General features: G+C 43.9%; 1 protein-coding gene across 3 annotated transcripts; it reads right to left on the minus strand.

Moving 5' to 3' along the window:
* Nucleotides 1–958: 958 nt before the first annotated feature.
* Nucleotides 959–15,554, minus strand: jam2a (junctional adhesion molecule 2a). Of its 3 annotated transcripts, none has more exons than XM_051428275.1 (11): nt 15,180–15,554; nt 10,082–10,147; nt 9,776–9,886; nt 8,670–8,819; nt 8,387–8,574; nt 8,038–8,140; nt 7,152–7,259; nt 6,979–6,991; nt 3,290–3,361; nt 2,100–2,133; nt 959–1,884 (listed from the first exon to the last, which is right to left on the minus strand). In XM_051428275.1, exons 1-11 carry the CDS (start codon nt 15,226–15,228, stop codon nt 1,846–1,848), a joined length of 933 nt encoding a protein of 310 aa, XP_051284235.1. In that variant the 5' UTR covers nt 15,229–15,554; the 3' UTR covers nt 959–1,845. The 3 variants fall into 3 exon arrangements, with proteins under 3 accessions (XP_051284235.1, XP_051284234.1, XP_051284236.1); XM_051428274.1 differs by having other exon boundaries at nt 6,979–6,994; XM_051428276.1 differs by lacking the exon at nt 3,290–3,361 and having other exon boundaries at nt 15,180–15,552.
* Nucleotides 15,555–16,084: the final 530 nt, after the last annotated feature.

Consider the following 16,084-nt stretch of genomic DNA (forward strand, 5'->3'; position numbering starts at 1 on the left):
CAAAAAGCAACCAACTAACCAGCTTTAGATTCATTAATCAGTGCTGCTGTAGATTACAGTTAAATCATTTCAGTTTGATACCTGTGTTGTTGTAGGTCTTCTTCACAGAAGCCATTTTCACCTGAAATAGTGTTGGGCAGTAAACGCATTACTAGTACTATTACAGTTATAATATTATTTTCCCCAGTAACTAAGTACTAATACATTTCAGTAATATTACAATAAACACCCTCAAAAATAAGTTATAACATTACATTTGTTGTCACCACCCTACTCATTTAAAATCCAACAATCCAATCACATCCTTGGATTCATTTTTGTGATCGTTGAGTAAACTAGTTTGGAAGATAAAAATGTTTATATTCAGCACTAATACTTTTATTTTACCAAACAGAACTGGATTTTAATCGTCAGTCTGAATTTCAGGGTAACAGGACATAATTACCAATTTTGTGGGTACTAGCAAAAAAAGTAGTAGAGTAACTAATTACTGTTTGCAGGGAGTAGTAATTAAAATAAAGAGTAGTGAGTAACTAGCCCAACCCTTGGAATAGCAGGCTGAACACCACCGCCAATGACACTAGTTAAGGTTCGGTTCCAGTTAGTGGAGCAGAGCCTTTGCAGGGAGCCAGCGTGTACTACGGCAGCCTTCATTAGTATCATTGGTAACACCTGTGTTAGTCCCGCCATTTCATTTCAAAATGGCTGCTGTGAAGGTCTCTATTGCAGGGGTGGAAGAAGTACTGAAGTCCTTTACTTATGTAAAAGTAGCATTAGAACAGTGTAGAAATACAAGTCAAAGTTATGTAATCACATTTTTACTAAAGTAAAACTGGTTAATAGAGTAGAAAATGTTAATACTAGTAAAGATCAAATACTACTAATAATAAAAAGCACTAGAGTAAATGTGCTTTCCGCCACTGTGTGACTGTGATTGCAATAATAATGACGAGTATGGTTTTGAATAGAAAACCTTTTTATTACTGGTACACCATTCAAATAAAACTCTGAACAATCCATTCACACACTGTCTAAAAACAGACACTCCGTTTTGATAAACATCGACAAACAGTGGCACAAAAATATAAAGACAGAAAAAAGTAAGGCAAGTTCTTTACAAAAAACTGTGATCCATAGATAAATATGACAGACAAATTAAAAAGGCACAAGGTATATTTATATATATAAAGACCATGCAGGCACATTAGGATGGAATGGGGTTGGTCTCAGTAGAATTGGCTGCAGTGGCTTCCTGTTCTCTTGGTCTGGTACCATGTTGTTACTAAGATCGTGGGGATCTTCTGGGGCTCCAGTGTTACAGAAGACAAAGCACTGGCATGTGGCAGATGCTGAGGTAAACTGCATTTATGTTTGTGTAGATTGAAAACAAAGCTTTCCATATGGCTTTAAAGAGAACTCTGTGTGATGATTAAAACCTTTATATTTACCACACAGTCTTTGGTAAAAGAAAACAAAAGGTAGTTAAAAAGGATTGGCCTGCAAAGTCTGTAGAAAGCTCAGCTAGCCCCTGGATCATTCAGAGAAGATCAATTGGAATATCAACATCTGACCACCAGGGGGGAGCAGAGTGCCATGAAACTGAACTTAATCCCTTAAGAGCAGGAGAACGACAGACCCACACAGCAAAGCAAGAGAGTAAGAAGAAGCCTTGCAAAAAATTGCTTGTCATAACCCATCCACGAGGAGTGGCAGAGGAAGAAGATTGAAATTAGCATGTATTGGAAGATTAACAGCTCACTCAAGAGTCCAAAAAAAGAAAAGAAAATCATCCAGTGTTGGCACCTTATCACGAGGGTGATGTATTCTCAAAGGAAGGCCAGCTTCTCAGAGCATGAATGACTGGGTGTGTTTAAAGTCCTGGGGCTGAGGGACACAGAAAAAAAACACACATTTAGTTATCCGGTCGTTTTCTTGCACTTGTTTCAGAAATATGGCTCAGGGTGACGGTGTTATAATTTCAATCAAAAACCAACGTTCATTAGGTAAGTGTGAGCAGCTTGTGCTTAAGTCAGCGCTTTGCTCATGTTACCACTCAGAGCCCAACATGAGAGAGGGAGAAAAAAAAAAACAACACTTACTTCTTGGGGCGGGGGGATGTAGTTGACATTGGACCTGGAAGACAAAGACATGGTGAGCACATCGGACAGTCTGACACAGTCACAGAGAAGAGAAGAGACTCGAGGCGGACAGCTGTATCCTGAGTCATATCTTGCCCTGCATAAATAATGCACATCATACATGGCAAACCTCCCATTGGGTAAAAAGGAAAGTCTCACTTTGAATTCTCGATGGCTGAGCAGGATTGTATTAAGCTGGAGAGAGGAATGTGTAAGGAACACGCAGTCTAATACCACGGTTCTGCTGAAGGAAGCCTTGAAAACATTACTGCCTGCATCAAAGTCAATGTGGGACTGTTTTAACAGTGTGTACCTAATGACTACTGAATATAAATGTACACAATGAGTCTACACTTACTCTGCTCGTCTGTCTATGGAGGCAAAAACAGACCGAAATAATTAGAAAACTAAAAATCTAATTGTAATATTGAACCACTACTGAATACTTAAAGGACCAGTGTGTATGATTTATGGCATGTAGCAGTTGCCCCCATGCATCACCCTCCCCTTCCAAGCGCAAAGGAGAAACTACGGTGGCCACAAAAAACGCTAACAGTCGTATCTAAAGCCAGTGTTTGGTTTGTCTGTTCTGGGCTACTGTAGAAACATGGCGGTTCAACATGGCGGCCTTCATGGAAGGTGACCTTTAAATGGCTCATTGAAAGGTAACAAAAACATAATGATTCTTATTTTTAGGATTATACACTAATGGAAACATAGTTATGCATATTATATTCAATTTCTGCCAATAGATCCTCTTCAATGTTACACACTGGACTTTTAAAGGAATAGTTTGACATTTTGATAAATCCAACACAAATTGTCAATTATTTCTGTTACTGAATGGTTTAAACGAACGAGATGTGCTAAAAAAAAATCCTGTTATTCGTTACTTTTATTGTATTTCTGCATTTCATAATGAAACAAATTCTCAAAACTTTTTTAATGTCATAGATTTGATGAAAACATCTGTCAAGTTTGGTGTTAAACTAAAGTTGTGGTTAACGTTTTTACAGTTGCCCAGAACAGGTCTACTGGAAGGTAATTGTGTTATGAATAAATTTCACTATTAAGTATTTAGTGAAAGATTCATATTATTATGGATGTTAATTGCTTCCGTATCTGTCTGTGGGCCTAAGGGTCACACTCACGTGTCCTCAGTTCTGTGCAGGGTTTGGCTGCTGATGTGGGCTGCACCATGACACTGGGAGATCCAAAATGACCTGTAGGGGTCAGTTTGTTGGCTTTAAAGAGGGTCAACAAGAGCGGGGTCATTTCGGACTCAAACTGCACACCATGCTTTAATGGAGTCGGGTGGGGGGCTTATTAGTATGGAATATTTAATAATTCACAAGGGTGTGCTTGAAAGTATATCAAATACATCTGATGTGTTCCTGAACATTTCTATATTCAGGTCACTGCTTGCAGATTTATTTATTTTATTCTGAACATAAAGACTTCTGGTGCCTCACATGTTTGAGCATTCAAATCCACGCCTGCATAATTTCACAAGCAGGAAGGCTCCCAGCTCACCTGGCGTCCAATAGGTTTCAGTCACTCAGGTAAATAACGTAAAAGCAGAATCTTCCAGGCCAGCAGGTCAACAAAATACACAAAGACTCTACAATGACCCAGTTAGTGAATTTATGAGTAACACAAACCTACTGGACGCCGGGTGAGCTGGGAGCCTTTCTGAGTGTGAACTGACCTGTAAGGCTAACCTCCTTTTGGACGACACACTGCGTACACAACTATACTATGCAAAACAATCTCTCTGTGTGGATCATTTTTGTCCTCAGCTTGTAAAATGAAGCTTAAAGGCATGAATCTGAATGCACTGTACCTGCGAAGCACAGTTTGCAGGCAGAAGTCTTAAATATTCAGACTGAAAAAAATAAATCTGCCAGCGATGACCTGAATACACAACATCGAAACTGAAATCAAATATACAAGTCAGATTACAGTGAGATGGCTGTATTTTCAACCACATGCTTTGAAATGACAAAAACAAACCTAAAAGTTCAAACCCACCATTACGGGTACAAAGCTCTATTTTCAAGCACACCTTTATGAATGATTTAATATTTCATACACTAGTGGCAATGCTGTACAGACATGCAGCCAATCATGATGCAGCAGAGCTCAACGAAATGCTGGGATGAGCCGGTCAAGTGGTGAGCCAATCACATGCAGCAATCCAACACCCCAGTATACAATGTCTAAAGCCAATGAGACTCTTTTCTACTGTCTTTCTTTCAGGTTTGTGCTACAGCTGTGGAAGTGTCCTTGAGCAAGACACATGCACAATCTTTACACATTTATTTATTCTTAAATGGACATTTTATAATTGGTGTTCCCCAAGGCTCCAGTTTAGGCCCCTTCTAGAGCTCTTTATTGCGCAATTGTCATCTCATAATGCACACAGACCAGCAACCCCCCAGTGGGTTCATCCCTCGTTCGTGCGGCACTTTAGCACATTCAGTCCATGCCCGCGTACTTCGAGGGCCCCAAAGTTCTCACCTTTGTATAAATTAGACTGAGACCAAACAATCGTAGTTAAAGGAACCAGTGGGGCCCTCAGCTTAGAGGCCTACGCCTATACTCTTAAATCTGGAGTTACAGTATGTCACTACCCACTAGCACAAACACACCCACTTTTCCTCCAGGAAGTTACAATTACCGCAAATATAACCATTTCCTGTAAATTCTGCTCAACGCTGCAGTTTTTCTTCGCAGTACATCATATGTGCACAAATGACAGTCCCTAATATTCAGCATGAGGGAATGAAACTGGAAAACAACATAAAACCCACTGCTGTGAGAGACGGAGACAGTGCTTATGGACAATAACAGAGAAAACTGCACTCGGTGCACAGAGACACATGAAGGAAAGCGCACAGTTAAAGCACTCTAAATAACAATCACTGACAAAACACTCAATAGGGAGTGAGTCATAGAAAAACAACAGACATCCACAGGAACAAATCAAAGCAGGGGGAGTTAACAGAAGGAAATGTCTCAATCAAACATTTTAAGGAACAAGTGGAAAATACTGTTTTTGCAACTGCATTTCTCACAGTTTATGACTCAAACGTAGCTGTGTCGTAACTATTTCATGTGATCTGCTTTTCAGTAAACCTTAAGAACAAATATGACTGGCACCACTGCAGATGAACATTTAATAAGCTAGTATACGGCTGGCCTGTGTACAGTCAGCGGCAGTGTCTGTGTCTGTATGTGAATTTCTGATGTCTTGAATTTGAAAATGTGTATTTTATTACACTTCTGTATTTAAAAAAATTTATTTTGACATGTTCACCAAAAAAAAAAATCTGTTTTGTTCTCTTATAGATTTTGAAAATATATTTAAAGATGTAAATTATTTACTTATTAAGTTATTTATGTTGAATATATTATATTAAAGTAATTTATTTTGAGTAGTTATTCATTTGAAATAAATACAGTTATTCATAAACTTTTGTTTGTCTAGTTTATTACTGGACCCGCCCCTCACACGCTGCACCACTACAAGTAAATTATCCAATTTATTTACATCTATTGTTTTGTGATTACAATTGGGAAAAACAGAACTGTAGTAAAAATAATGTTTCTTCAAATATCCGTCTGAAACACTAGCTGAGGGAGCTACGTATTTATGTAACCATCAGGGTACATGGACAGCTATGTGTATTGTTTTCTTTTTTAGGGTCTTAAATCTCAGAGACAAACAGCCCAAATTCTCCTTTTTACAAAAACCATCAACTGTAAGGACAATTTCAAACTGGACCCTGCTCAGTGTTTAGCATGATAGAATTCATCCATCTATCTTCATCTCCATGTCCATTTCTCTGTTAAAGGCAGAGCTGAATCCATGATCTACAGTCCTACTCTGTTAACTTGTGCCTACTATTGGTGCATCAGATATCATGTCACATTGTCTTTGAGTCTTTGTGAAGAAGCCTGTTCTATAAATAGGAAGTTGACACTGACAGCTCCAGTTAGCTCAGTGGGATAAGCATCAGACTTTAACCTAGACAAAGAGCTTTCGCATCAGCTCCAAGGAGAGCTCCACAACGACTCTCCATCAAACGCTGCACGGTAACAAGCCAGTAATCAAATAACATAAAGTCAAGTGAGTTAGGCCAGTCACATGGGGACAAGCATTTATGTCTCTGGTTTCTGGCTTAACAGGCAGTCAAGCATCAAAACGTCCTTCCGCCCACACACCCTGGTGTGTTTACTGGACGGGGCCTGATATTGTGTGTAAATGCACTGCACTCACAGCCCTCTGTTATGCCACAGTCTCATTCTACAATATCTAAATAATCCATTTCAAATTACCCATCCAATCAGTTTAATTGCTTGCGATTCTTTCTACTGCCAATATTTTCCTCCTTGCTGATTAACAGCTGGTAATTATTCCATAATTATGCTGCACTGATTATTTCTCCTCCTTTAATTGTCTGAATTTTTGGATCATCTGTCTTGCTGCATTTTGACACAGTTTCAACAGATGTACATCTGCCTGGAAGTGGCAGTCAGTTTAAAAAACAAACACACACACACACACACACACACACACAACCTTTTCCCATGGTTTTTACATCTGCTGGCGCCAATCACTGGATGAGTAGAACAACAGGCACGGCTGTGGCTCAAAAACACACACATATAGGCGCACACAGCCACAGCTGTCACTCTATACAGTCCTGACTCAGCACGCAGACACGCAACACAGTCTAAGTGCAACAACAATCCCCCCTCCTTCCTCAATCTCAGTGTGTAGGGTATTAGCCTGTGTTTGTTCACATCAGTGTTAATGCAATCACAGAGCTCTTACCTTCCTCTGTGTCCTGCTGATGGATAAGTCAGGAGGGACCGTGGAAGAGAAAACAGAGTGAGTGTCACTTTTTTTTTTTTGGAGAGAATAAAAACAATATGTGTATTAACTGATTCACTGTTCAGGGAGGCAGACAAAGCGCTTATTGGATTGGACTAAAAAGACAAACTCACGACTGAAGAAGCCGTTGCGATGTAAGAGGAACCCCCCGCATCCGCAGACCGCGATGACCAGGCAGACCACCAACACTCCTGCCACCACGGCTGCGACGTTGACGTCCTCTGGAAGCGAGAGGGAGGCGGGAATAAAGAGTTATAGTCTGTTTTCCACATGCAGCAGAAAAGCTCTCCATTTCCAGCTTTGTTTTATTGAAGCAGTAAGTCAGGAAAGATGGAGGAATATCTGATCGCCTAACAGTAGTAACTATAGGCTCCAAACATGAACATGAAGGCCACATTTTAATGCAACTCTGTCTAAAGCCTTCTCCTGTACTCCAATATGCAATAATAAGTGGCTGCTTGCATCAACCTAGAGTACATTGTATAATTTATTAGCGAGCTGAAGACCTTTCCAAACAAAACAGTCTCATTTTAGGCTGCGTTCATGCTGCAGGCACAAGTGGCCCAAATCAGATACAGGTCAGATTTTTTGTAATGTGAGTGTGAGCAGTCTTATCAGAAATCATGTGACTTTTACGCCACTCTGGAGCTACGTTCGTCATGCAAGTCACTTCAGGAACAGGACCTATTCACCGTGGAATCGGATATGGGCCACTTTTTACAAATAATGTGAACAGACAAACAAAGAAAATCAGTTCTGAGCAATACATGAGAATTGAGCGCTGAGGCTTCAGACTATTCAGATTGTCCCAGAATGGATACAGTGGCCCTTCAAGTCTAGTTTGTAAAGGTGTTTTTAAAAGCAGGGGGAAGTAAGTTTAGTGGGCTTTTCCTCTCCACTGCATCCCTGATTTTCTCCAGTGCTGAAAGGTGTGGGGGAAGAGGCAGGATGAAGTGTGGAAAAACACACACACACACACACACACACACACACACACACCTATCGTCATGTGCTTGCCCTCGCACATCATTGGTGGCCCCACTCCATTCGATGCCCGGCAGCTGTAACTGCCGGTGTCCTCTTTGGCTACAGCTTTAAACTCCTGCAGGAGACACAGAGAGGGAAGAGGAAAACTTGTTAGAGCGGCCGTGCTTATAAATCGAAGCATCTGTTCTGCTCAGGCGTCCTTGAGAAAGACTCTATAACGCTACCTACTATCAAACGAGAGCACCTTGAAGAAAACTTCCTCGCTTCTTTTGATAAGACATGATACTGCAAGGAAACCATGTAAACAACCTCCCAATACACACTCCATTCTACCCAGTTTTCCTTATCTGCCGACACTCACCAGTATTCCTGTGTGTGAGTTGATTAGATAGGTGGCGTTTGGGAGTCGAGGCGGGTTGATCAGCTGGTTGTCCTTGAACCAGGAGTATGTAGCGGGCGGGATGCTCTGCTGGTCCCTACAGCGCAGCTGCACCGTTGAGCCTGTCACTGCCCCGCTGGGGATTTCGCAGGATGGGGTGTGTGGGGGAACTGCAGGACAGAATTACAGAAACATAAGCCACTCTCTCAACACTTCAGCCTTTCAAATTTCATTCAGTGTATCATTGCTTGTCTTTAAGTCGTACCCAGGACTTTGAGCGTGACGTTGGTCTCGCCCAGGCTGATGGAGTCAGAAGGAGCGCTGATCTCGCAACGGTACTCCCCAGCATCCTCCTGGGTCACCCTTTGCAGCGTCACCGTGGCTCCATTGATGGTGGCCCGGCCCTCAAAGGGACCTGAGAGAAAGGACGGAAGGTCAGGAAGATCAGGGACGGAAAATGTCTTCCCTAGCTGCGGGCTATAGTCACTTTGTTTTCATCTATAATATACATTACCTACAGAGCACAATATAGTGATATTCAGACTTCATGATATATTATTAGTGGTGAATGCAGTGAATCTGAAACTCTTCTTGGCTTTAGTTTTAAGGTTTCAGCTCATTGTTCAGTGTTCTGTTTTGGTTCATCCTGTGCTCTCATAGCGCATTTCTGGCCGTAGCAGCTGTTTCAGAGAAGAAGCTCTAAAAACCCACAGTACACAGTTAAAGACTGGCTGGTGAACATAGTGGGGCATATAGCAGCTAAAGAGACAGATATTTCCTGAAGACCAACTTTTGAGGGAATAGCCCCAGACTTCTGAGAGCCTCAGTTTCATTGGCGGCCCCCTAACCCGATAATCCAGCCTGTGGGTGGAAGAGTGACTTTTCGTGAATTTACGAGCTGCTCTTTCTAAGAAATCACCTGACATTGTGAAGGCAGTAATTCATGCAACCTTTTAAACTAACTTCAGCTGGGAATTAGTTGCCAACGAAGAGGCAGCGACGGGTCAGAGGCATTTCAAAGCCTTGACATATTTGAGAAAATGGTCAGGCTAACTGCGCCGCCTATAAAAGAGACTGACCGGGGGAACACTACTGTATGATTTATTATTTATTTCAGCCATTAAATCCACATCCTAAACCGCAAATGAGCGGGATCAAGGATAAGAGACAGGTTAAGATTTTATGCCTTGACATCATTGACACAGACAGTTTATCCATCATTCCTGTCTCACCGTGCCCGGGTGGGGTTTTTTTTTTCCTCACCCTATGTGGCACACCCCTTCCAGCTGGCACTGCAAGCTGATTAAAACAAACACCCTGTTGGTCGCAGGAGGTGGGGGGGGGATGAAGCACAACAGGCTGCTTTCTCACCTCTGAAGTGTCCACCATAGTACACGAAGGAAACATCTTTCCCCTTCTTCTTCCACTCGATCCGCGGGTCCTGTTCTCTCTCAGTGTGGAACGTGCAGGACAGCACCGCATCTGAAAACAGGGAACGGGACCAATGAGATATTTATGGCAGAGCCTTCAATCAGTGGCATTTTTAACTGCTTGCTCTATTTATAGCCTCGCTGTTTATCCTGTCAGAGAGAATCTGACAGGAGCAGAGGCTCTAAAAATGACTCAAAAGTGAGATGAGGCGGCCGAGAGACGAGCTGCTTCTTTTTTCTCCCTCACCTGAGAACTCGCGCACCTCCACCTTGTGTTTGTTGGTCGACACGGTAACAGGAACGGAGGGGGAACCTGGTGTTGGTGGAGAAGAAGAAGAAGAAGAAGAGGGGAGGGAGAGTGGGTGATAAAAAATGTTAAAACGAGGGGTGAGAGCAGTTCAGAACGCAATATCTCTTGTCATCCATTAGGGGGCAAGGTGAATTGGGTAAAGTGCTCCACATTGCCCGCCAACTGCAAGAGGAGAATGCTTAATGGCTGTCTTTGGTTCTTTCTTGCTCCACTGTCTGAGGCGCACACAGCCCACAGTCCAGGAGATTTGAGGTATGAAGGCAGGATTACTCCCTCCTCCGCTTTAATCCTGCGAGGTTAAGGAGCACCCCGCCGTATGTTTATTTAAACGCAGGTTAGGACAATGTCACCAAGCATCACACCAGAGGCTTGTCCAGATTAACCTGATGAATGGGTGGGAGGGCGGGCGGGCGCGTGGGGGCATTAGTAAGAGGCGGTTGGCACACTGTCCTTGTTTGTTTCCATTTGCCATCTGCGTGTCACTGATACCCAACATCCAAACAGGAAGAGGAAGCAGGAGCTGCCTTTCCTGTGTGCTGATTGGTTTACGGGGGAGGGAGGGGGGGGATTATTGTGTGGTTGTCCTGTTGTTAAATACAGGTTAACAGTGGGGGGGAAGGTTACCCGAGGGACAAACGGGTTAGACACGGCAAGCACAGTAAACACTCTCTGAGAGCCGATAACGTCTCCCAAAAGTCTGCAAATTAGGAAAATGAAAAAAACATTTTTAGACTGAAGGCCATGCATTTTTGAAATTACATAATAAATGTTGAATGGGCCTCAGGGGTACTTACTTATTAAGGGCTACAAAAAAAACTCTAACAAACTTGGAATTTGGTGGAATAAAGATGTTTCCTTCACATATTCTTAAAGGCGAAAAGCCTAACTTGGCCTCTCTCTCACACTGATTTATTTTTCCTGCCTTTGTTTCAGCAAATGACACATCCAGATTCAAATCTCACAACCCTACCAATAACCCAACAGCACCTCTATACCCACAACCCCCAGCCCGCCACTGGAGGGTTTTAACAGGTTAAAAACCTACACTGAAATAACTGCTCGCTGTCCAGTTTCCTGTTTGTCAGTCATTTCCTGCGTGGGCCCATTGTTAATGGATTACTACGCCTTATAGAAATGTTCTCCTGTGAAGGGAGGGCTGGCGTGGAAGAATGGAGGGCAGGCAGAGACAAAGGGCAGGAAGTGTGGAATACAACAGGAAGATGGCCATGTTGGACCATACAAAAAAAGAGCATGCAGTTTCTATGCATACCTAAAGGTCTCTCGCTCTCTCTAATTTCCTCGCCAACGGCTATTTTTAAATTGGCTTTTGAATAAACAACAGCCTATACAATAATAATGTCATCCGCCAAATGCGGCATGACGCACGCTCAAGTTTTTTTTTTTTTTTTTAAAGCTTTTCCTGAAGTTGGCTCAATTTACACCAACTTCACTTGGTCAAACTTTGAGCTAAGTGAATTAAAACTGCACACTCTCCCTCCAGACGCTTCGTCTTCCCCTCGCTTTGCCATGTGTTGACTTGCGGCAGTGTAACAGGATTATCATCGTAGCCTTGGCTCGCGTACCTCGACACCCTCTGAGGAGCATTGTCTCACTAAAGGATGAACAAGACGAGGGAGGGAGATACAATGAGATTAAAAAGGGACGAGAAGGAACGACAAAGGAGAGATGAGCGGCCCTAAGAATAGAATACAAATGAAGTAGAGTGGAGGAGAGTGAGGCGGAGTGGGGGACCTGGTGGAGGGACAGGGAGGGGGGGGGACCAGAGACCCGCAGAAGCATGAATAAAAGAGAGAGTGGGATTGAAGGCGAGGGAGATCCTCTCAGACAGTAGGACTGTGAATGGGAGAAGCTCTTGTCACATAGTGTGAGAGCAGGCCTGCCGCCACCTTGAAGGGTGTCTCTTTGAGAGAGAAGAAATGTAGCGGGGTTGACAACTTGCCCGCACTTTACTGCTTCACTGACTGACACACACACACACACACACATATTAAAGTGCACACATGAAAAAAAAAAAAAAAACGCAAAAAGGCTCTGCATGTGAGGCCCCGCCGCTCCTGTGTCGTGCCTCGCTGTGAGTTCCACTACTATGAACACTGTCAGCTTCAATGGTCTCAATTAACTACAAAGGCGTCGAGGCAGACAACGAACACATGGCCTGTTCAGATCCTTTCACAACTGCATGGTGGGTAATGTTAACATGGTGTAGCTCCTTAAATGAAAAGAGCCTGTTGTCCAAGAATTCAACAAGAAACGTTACTCAGGTTTAAAGCGTCTGCTTAGCATGCGAGGGTTGACCCCGCGGAGCTCCGGCTGTCACTTCAGAGTTGTGCCTCGCTCACATGGAGATGTAGTTTTTTTAGCCGCACTGCCCGGTATACAGGAGAATTCTAAAACATGCATAAACAGCTTTTAGCAAATTAAATGTGCATGAGACAACCAGATGTGAAATATAACCCTACAAGACGTGCAGTCTAAGGCTGGAATAATGGTCCTCCAAAAGGTACACGTGAACGTCTCCGAGGGTCCACGCAGGGACATCTCATCTACGCATTATGTGGGGGAAAAGCGTTAAGCCAGCTGACTGGTTGATCCATTGTTGGGAGGCGGGATTGTTAATGGAAAACAGAAGAAACAGCCAGCTAAATGTCAACCAACAACGCCAGAGCAGCCCGAAGAGGCCGGTTCCAGCCTTGAGATGTAGACAAAGAATAAATGTCACTCATTTCAAGCCTCATTTAGCCGAGCAAAAGTGGTTTTAGAGTAGGTTAGAGAGTATAGTAGGGCTGTTCCCTAATGGCCGATTAAACTGATAGTCGATGAGAAGATTTTTATTTATTATTTCACTTTTTATTTGTGGGATAGTCGCAAAAAAACAACATTAAATTACTGCTGCCACTAGCTAGTTAGCGGTCCCTTTCGAGGAGAGGTGTGTTTACAGCACTAACACAGGAGCGGGGCCGGAATGAGCACCATAGCCAGAGTGTGGCGAAAAGGCAAAGGAGCTGGGCCCAGCAGCCTCCCAGTGACCACGACCGGGACCGAACACAGTCCCCTGGTTCCGAAAAGGACCAGTGTGCACCCGGAATTACTAAAACTGCTTACATAGGCTTTCTTTTAAATAAAGTTCTTCATGTAGCAGCAGGTCTCTCATGGTCCTCCAATGTGGCATCATGTGTCCACTGAGGTAATTAAAATGCCTCTGCTATGGGGCTGTTGTGGCTCTGAAGCACAAAAACATCTAGACAAAAGGCGTCAAGACAGCCAAGCTTACACACACACACACACACACGCACGCATACACACACACACACACACACCTCGTGCGTGGCATTAACATCAACCAAACACTGCGACAGCTTAAACTCACAGAGGGACAGCCACCCTCCTGCCTGAGCAAAAATAGAAAGATGGCACACTCGCTCCTTGGCACGCAGCTTTCCTCTCATTACGCGGTCCGTACAGAGTGTTACAGAGACTGGGGTGGGTGTTGCCAGGGCTGTGCCGAGGTCAAAAGCATGGCGCAGTAATAATTAAGGCACTTATTCAAATTAACAGGGAACAAATGAAAGAGGAAGGGAGATGGACCCATAGGACGTATCCTGTCTGGCTGTGTGATATAGATAACGCCAATGTGGGCAGCACACACGTTTCAAGGCTGTGGGGGTACAGACAAAAACAGGGTGAGGAGTGTGTGTGTGTGTGTGTGCGTTCTCCATTTGAACAAAGCCCCTCTGTATGACTGTAACCCTGTGAGCAACAGCTGTCTCAGTTAGACACGGGGTGTGTGTGCATGTCTGTGTGTGTCTGTGTCTGTGTGTGTGTGGGATGTCGGGTCTCCTGCCAGAGACCCACCCAAAACATTTCCTCCTGGATTTTTTTTCCAAATAATACACTCCAGTAGAGCTGAGGCTGATTTGATGCTGCTTTGGTCAAACTGTTAGATGAGTGATTTCTGTCAGGTTGTCTTGGACGGACACACATACACACACACACACACACACACACACACACACACACACACACACACACCTCTGTGAACTCGTGACCTGTCAGCCTGACAGGTGGCAAAATGTGGACAACAGAGTAAAATGTGCATCACTCACTCTCCCTGTCTCATCACATCCATCTCAAACTGCTACTGCTCCCCTGGACTCCTAACTAATTATACTCCTTTCTATTCCCCTTTATCTCACACACAGCTCTCCATGCAGGACCACCAAAGGAAATGCATATTCGCTGTTTAATAAAATTGGTTTTAACGCGTTCTTTTTCTCTTGTATCTTCACTTTTTTGGCCGCCTCCAACCTCCTGGTAACATCCCTGCTTATAGAAACACCTCGTCACGAAGAGAAACAGTTTGAAGTTTCTGATGGTGATCCAACCAGTGACCTCATACACGGATCCACCTCTACTTCTGCCAAAACGGGTGCCCACCCGCCACCACTACGCCGCCCACACCCTTTAGGTGGCACACCGCCAAGTACAACTTTAGGGCCACCTTGTAGGAACCCAGCCTGGCTCCACCGTGGCCACAGCCCGCTCCCACAGAGGGGCTTCAGATAAACCGGGGAACTGCAGAATAACGCCTAACCAAATGTGTTTATGTACGGAAGTTTAGAATTTGTGATTAAAAAAGAAATAAAAAAATAGAAATACAACAAAGCTCTTAAGAAGATGTCAGTTAATAAAACCACTTTAAAAAAAAGTGTCTCTACTTTGTAAGAACTCCTTTGTCAAAAAATAAATGAATAAAAAGAGTTGAAGTCTGAAGCACTAAATTAAATGACTTTTTTTTGCTGAGTACACATCCCAGGACATTCATGTAAAATAGAAATCATTGTAAATAAAAAGTAATAGGATCACTTAAAATCCACTAAAGCTGCCATCCTGCACATTCATCATCTATTCCCTGGCTTCATGTGGCGGAGAGAAGTAGAGAAAAACACACACACACACACACACACACACACACACACAGAAAGAGAGAAGCAGTGGATGAATAGTTGCCACTTACATTGCATCAGTAAAATAACAATAGGAAGATACAGGGACGTCCCCTCCATTATCGTCCACAACTCCTGGCTGAGTCTTGTCTTCCCTGGACGGAGCGAGGAGGCAGATCCCGAGCCTCAGCTTTCTTCTCGCACTTGTTCACAACTCTCCAATTATTCATCCAGCTTCCAGGGAATAAACTGCTCTCCAGGGGGGGTGGGGGCGAGCGGACCGGCCCGGCGCGGAACGGAGCGGCACGGTGTGGCACGGAGCTGCTGGCAGGGCGAGCGTGTGGAGGGACGCACCTCCGGGGGAGCGATCGGTGTGAGACGCCGGTGTCCTGGCTTGAGAAGGAGCGGCGTGCCTCGGGTTGCGATCGCAGGCGGCGGGTGAACGTCCTGTCTCCTCTTTTGCTGTGCGGTTTCGGAGCTGGTGGAGGTGGAGGGATGGAGGGATGGAGGTGGAGGGAGGGCGGAGTGAGCTTTCAGACGGAGCGGAGCGCCGAGAGCGCAGCGCCGTGTCCAAGACGCGCACTGCACTGCCAAATGGCCACAGAACGAACGGGAGGCAACTGGGTATGGCAACAAGGTGTGGCACCCCATCATACCTTAGCGGGACCCGGGGTGACCCCTTTTAATACTGCTGGACAGCATAGATTTATTAGAGAGCCACATTCCCTCCAAACAGACTGAAAGATTTGAATCATTTCTATTCCATCAGGGACCTAGATCATGGGGAGGAGTACAGGTTATTATGGTACCACTCGTTAATAAGGCACAATTTAAAGGCTAAAGGGTTTATAAGTTATGACATGTATTAAGATATATGCAAATAGAAAAAAAATGGAATAAAAGTCTAATTTCCCCATTCAGATCTATAAAAAAGCATCTACTCTGCACACTGGTTTCTGAGTGAGGGGCTTTAAAG

Source organism: Dicentrarchus labrax, unplaced genomic scaffold (assembly GCF_905237075.1).
Source record: "Dicentrarchus labrax unplaced genomic scaffold, dlabrax2021, whole genome shotgun sequence".
NCBI classification, from domain to species: domain Eukaryota; kingdom Metazoa; phylum Chordata; class Actinopteri; family Moronidae; genus Dicentrarchus; species Dicentrarchus labrax.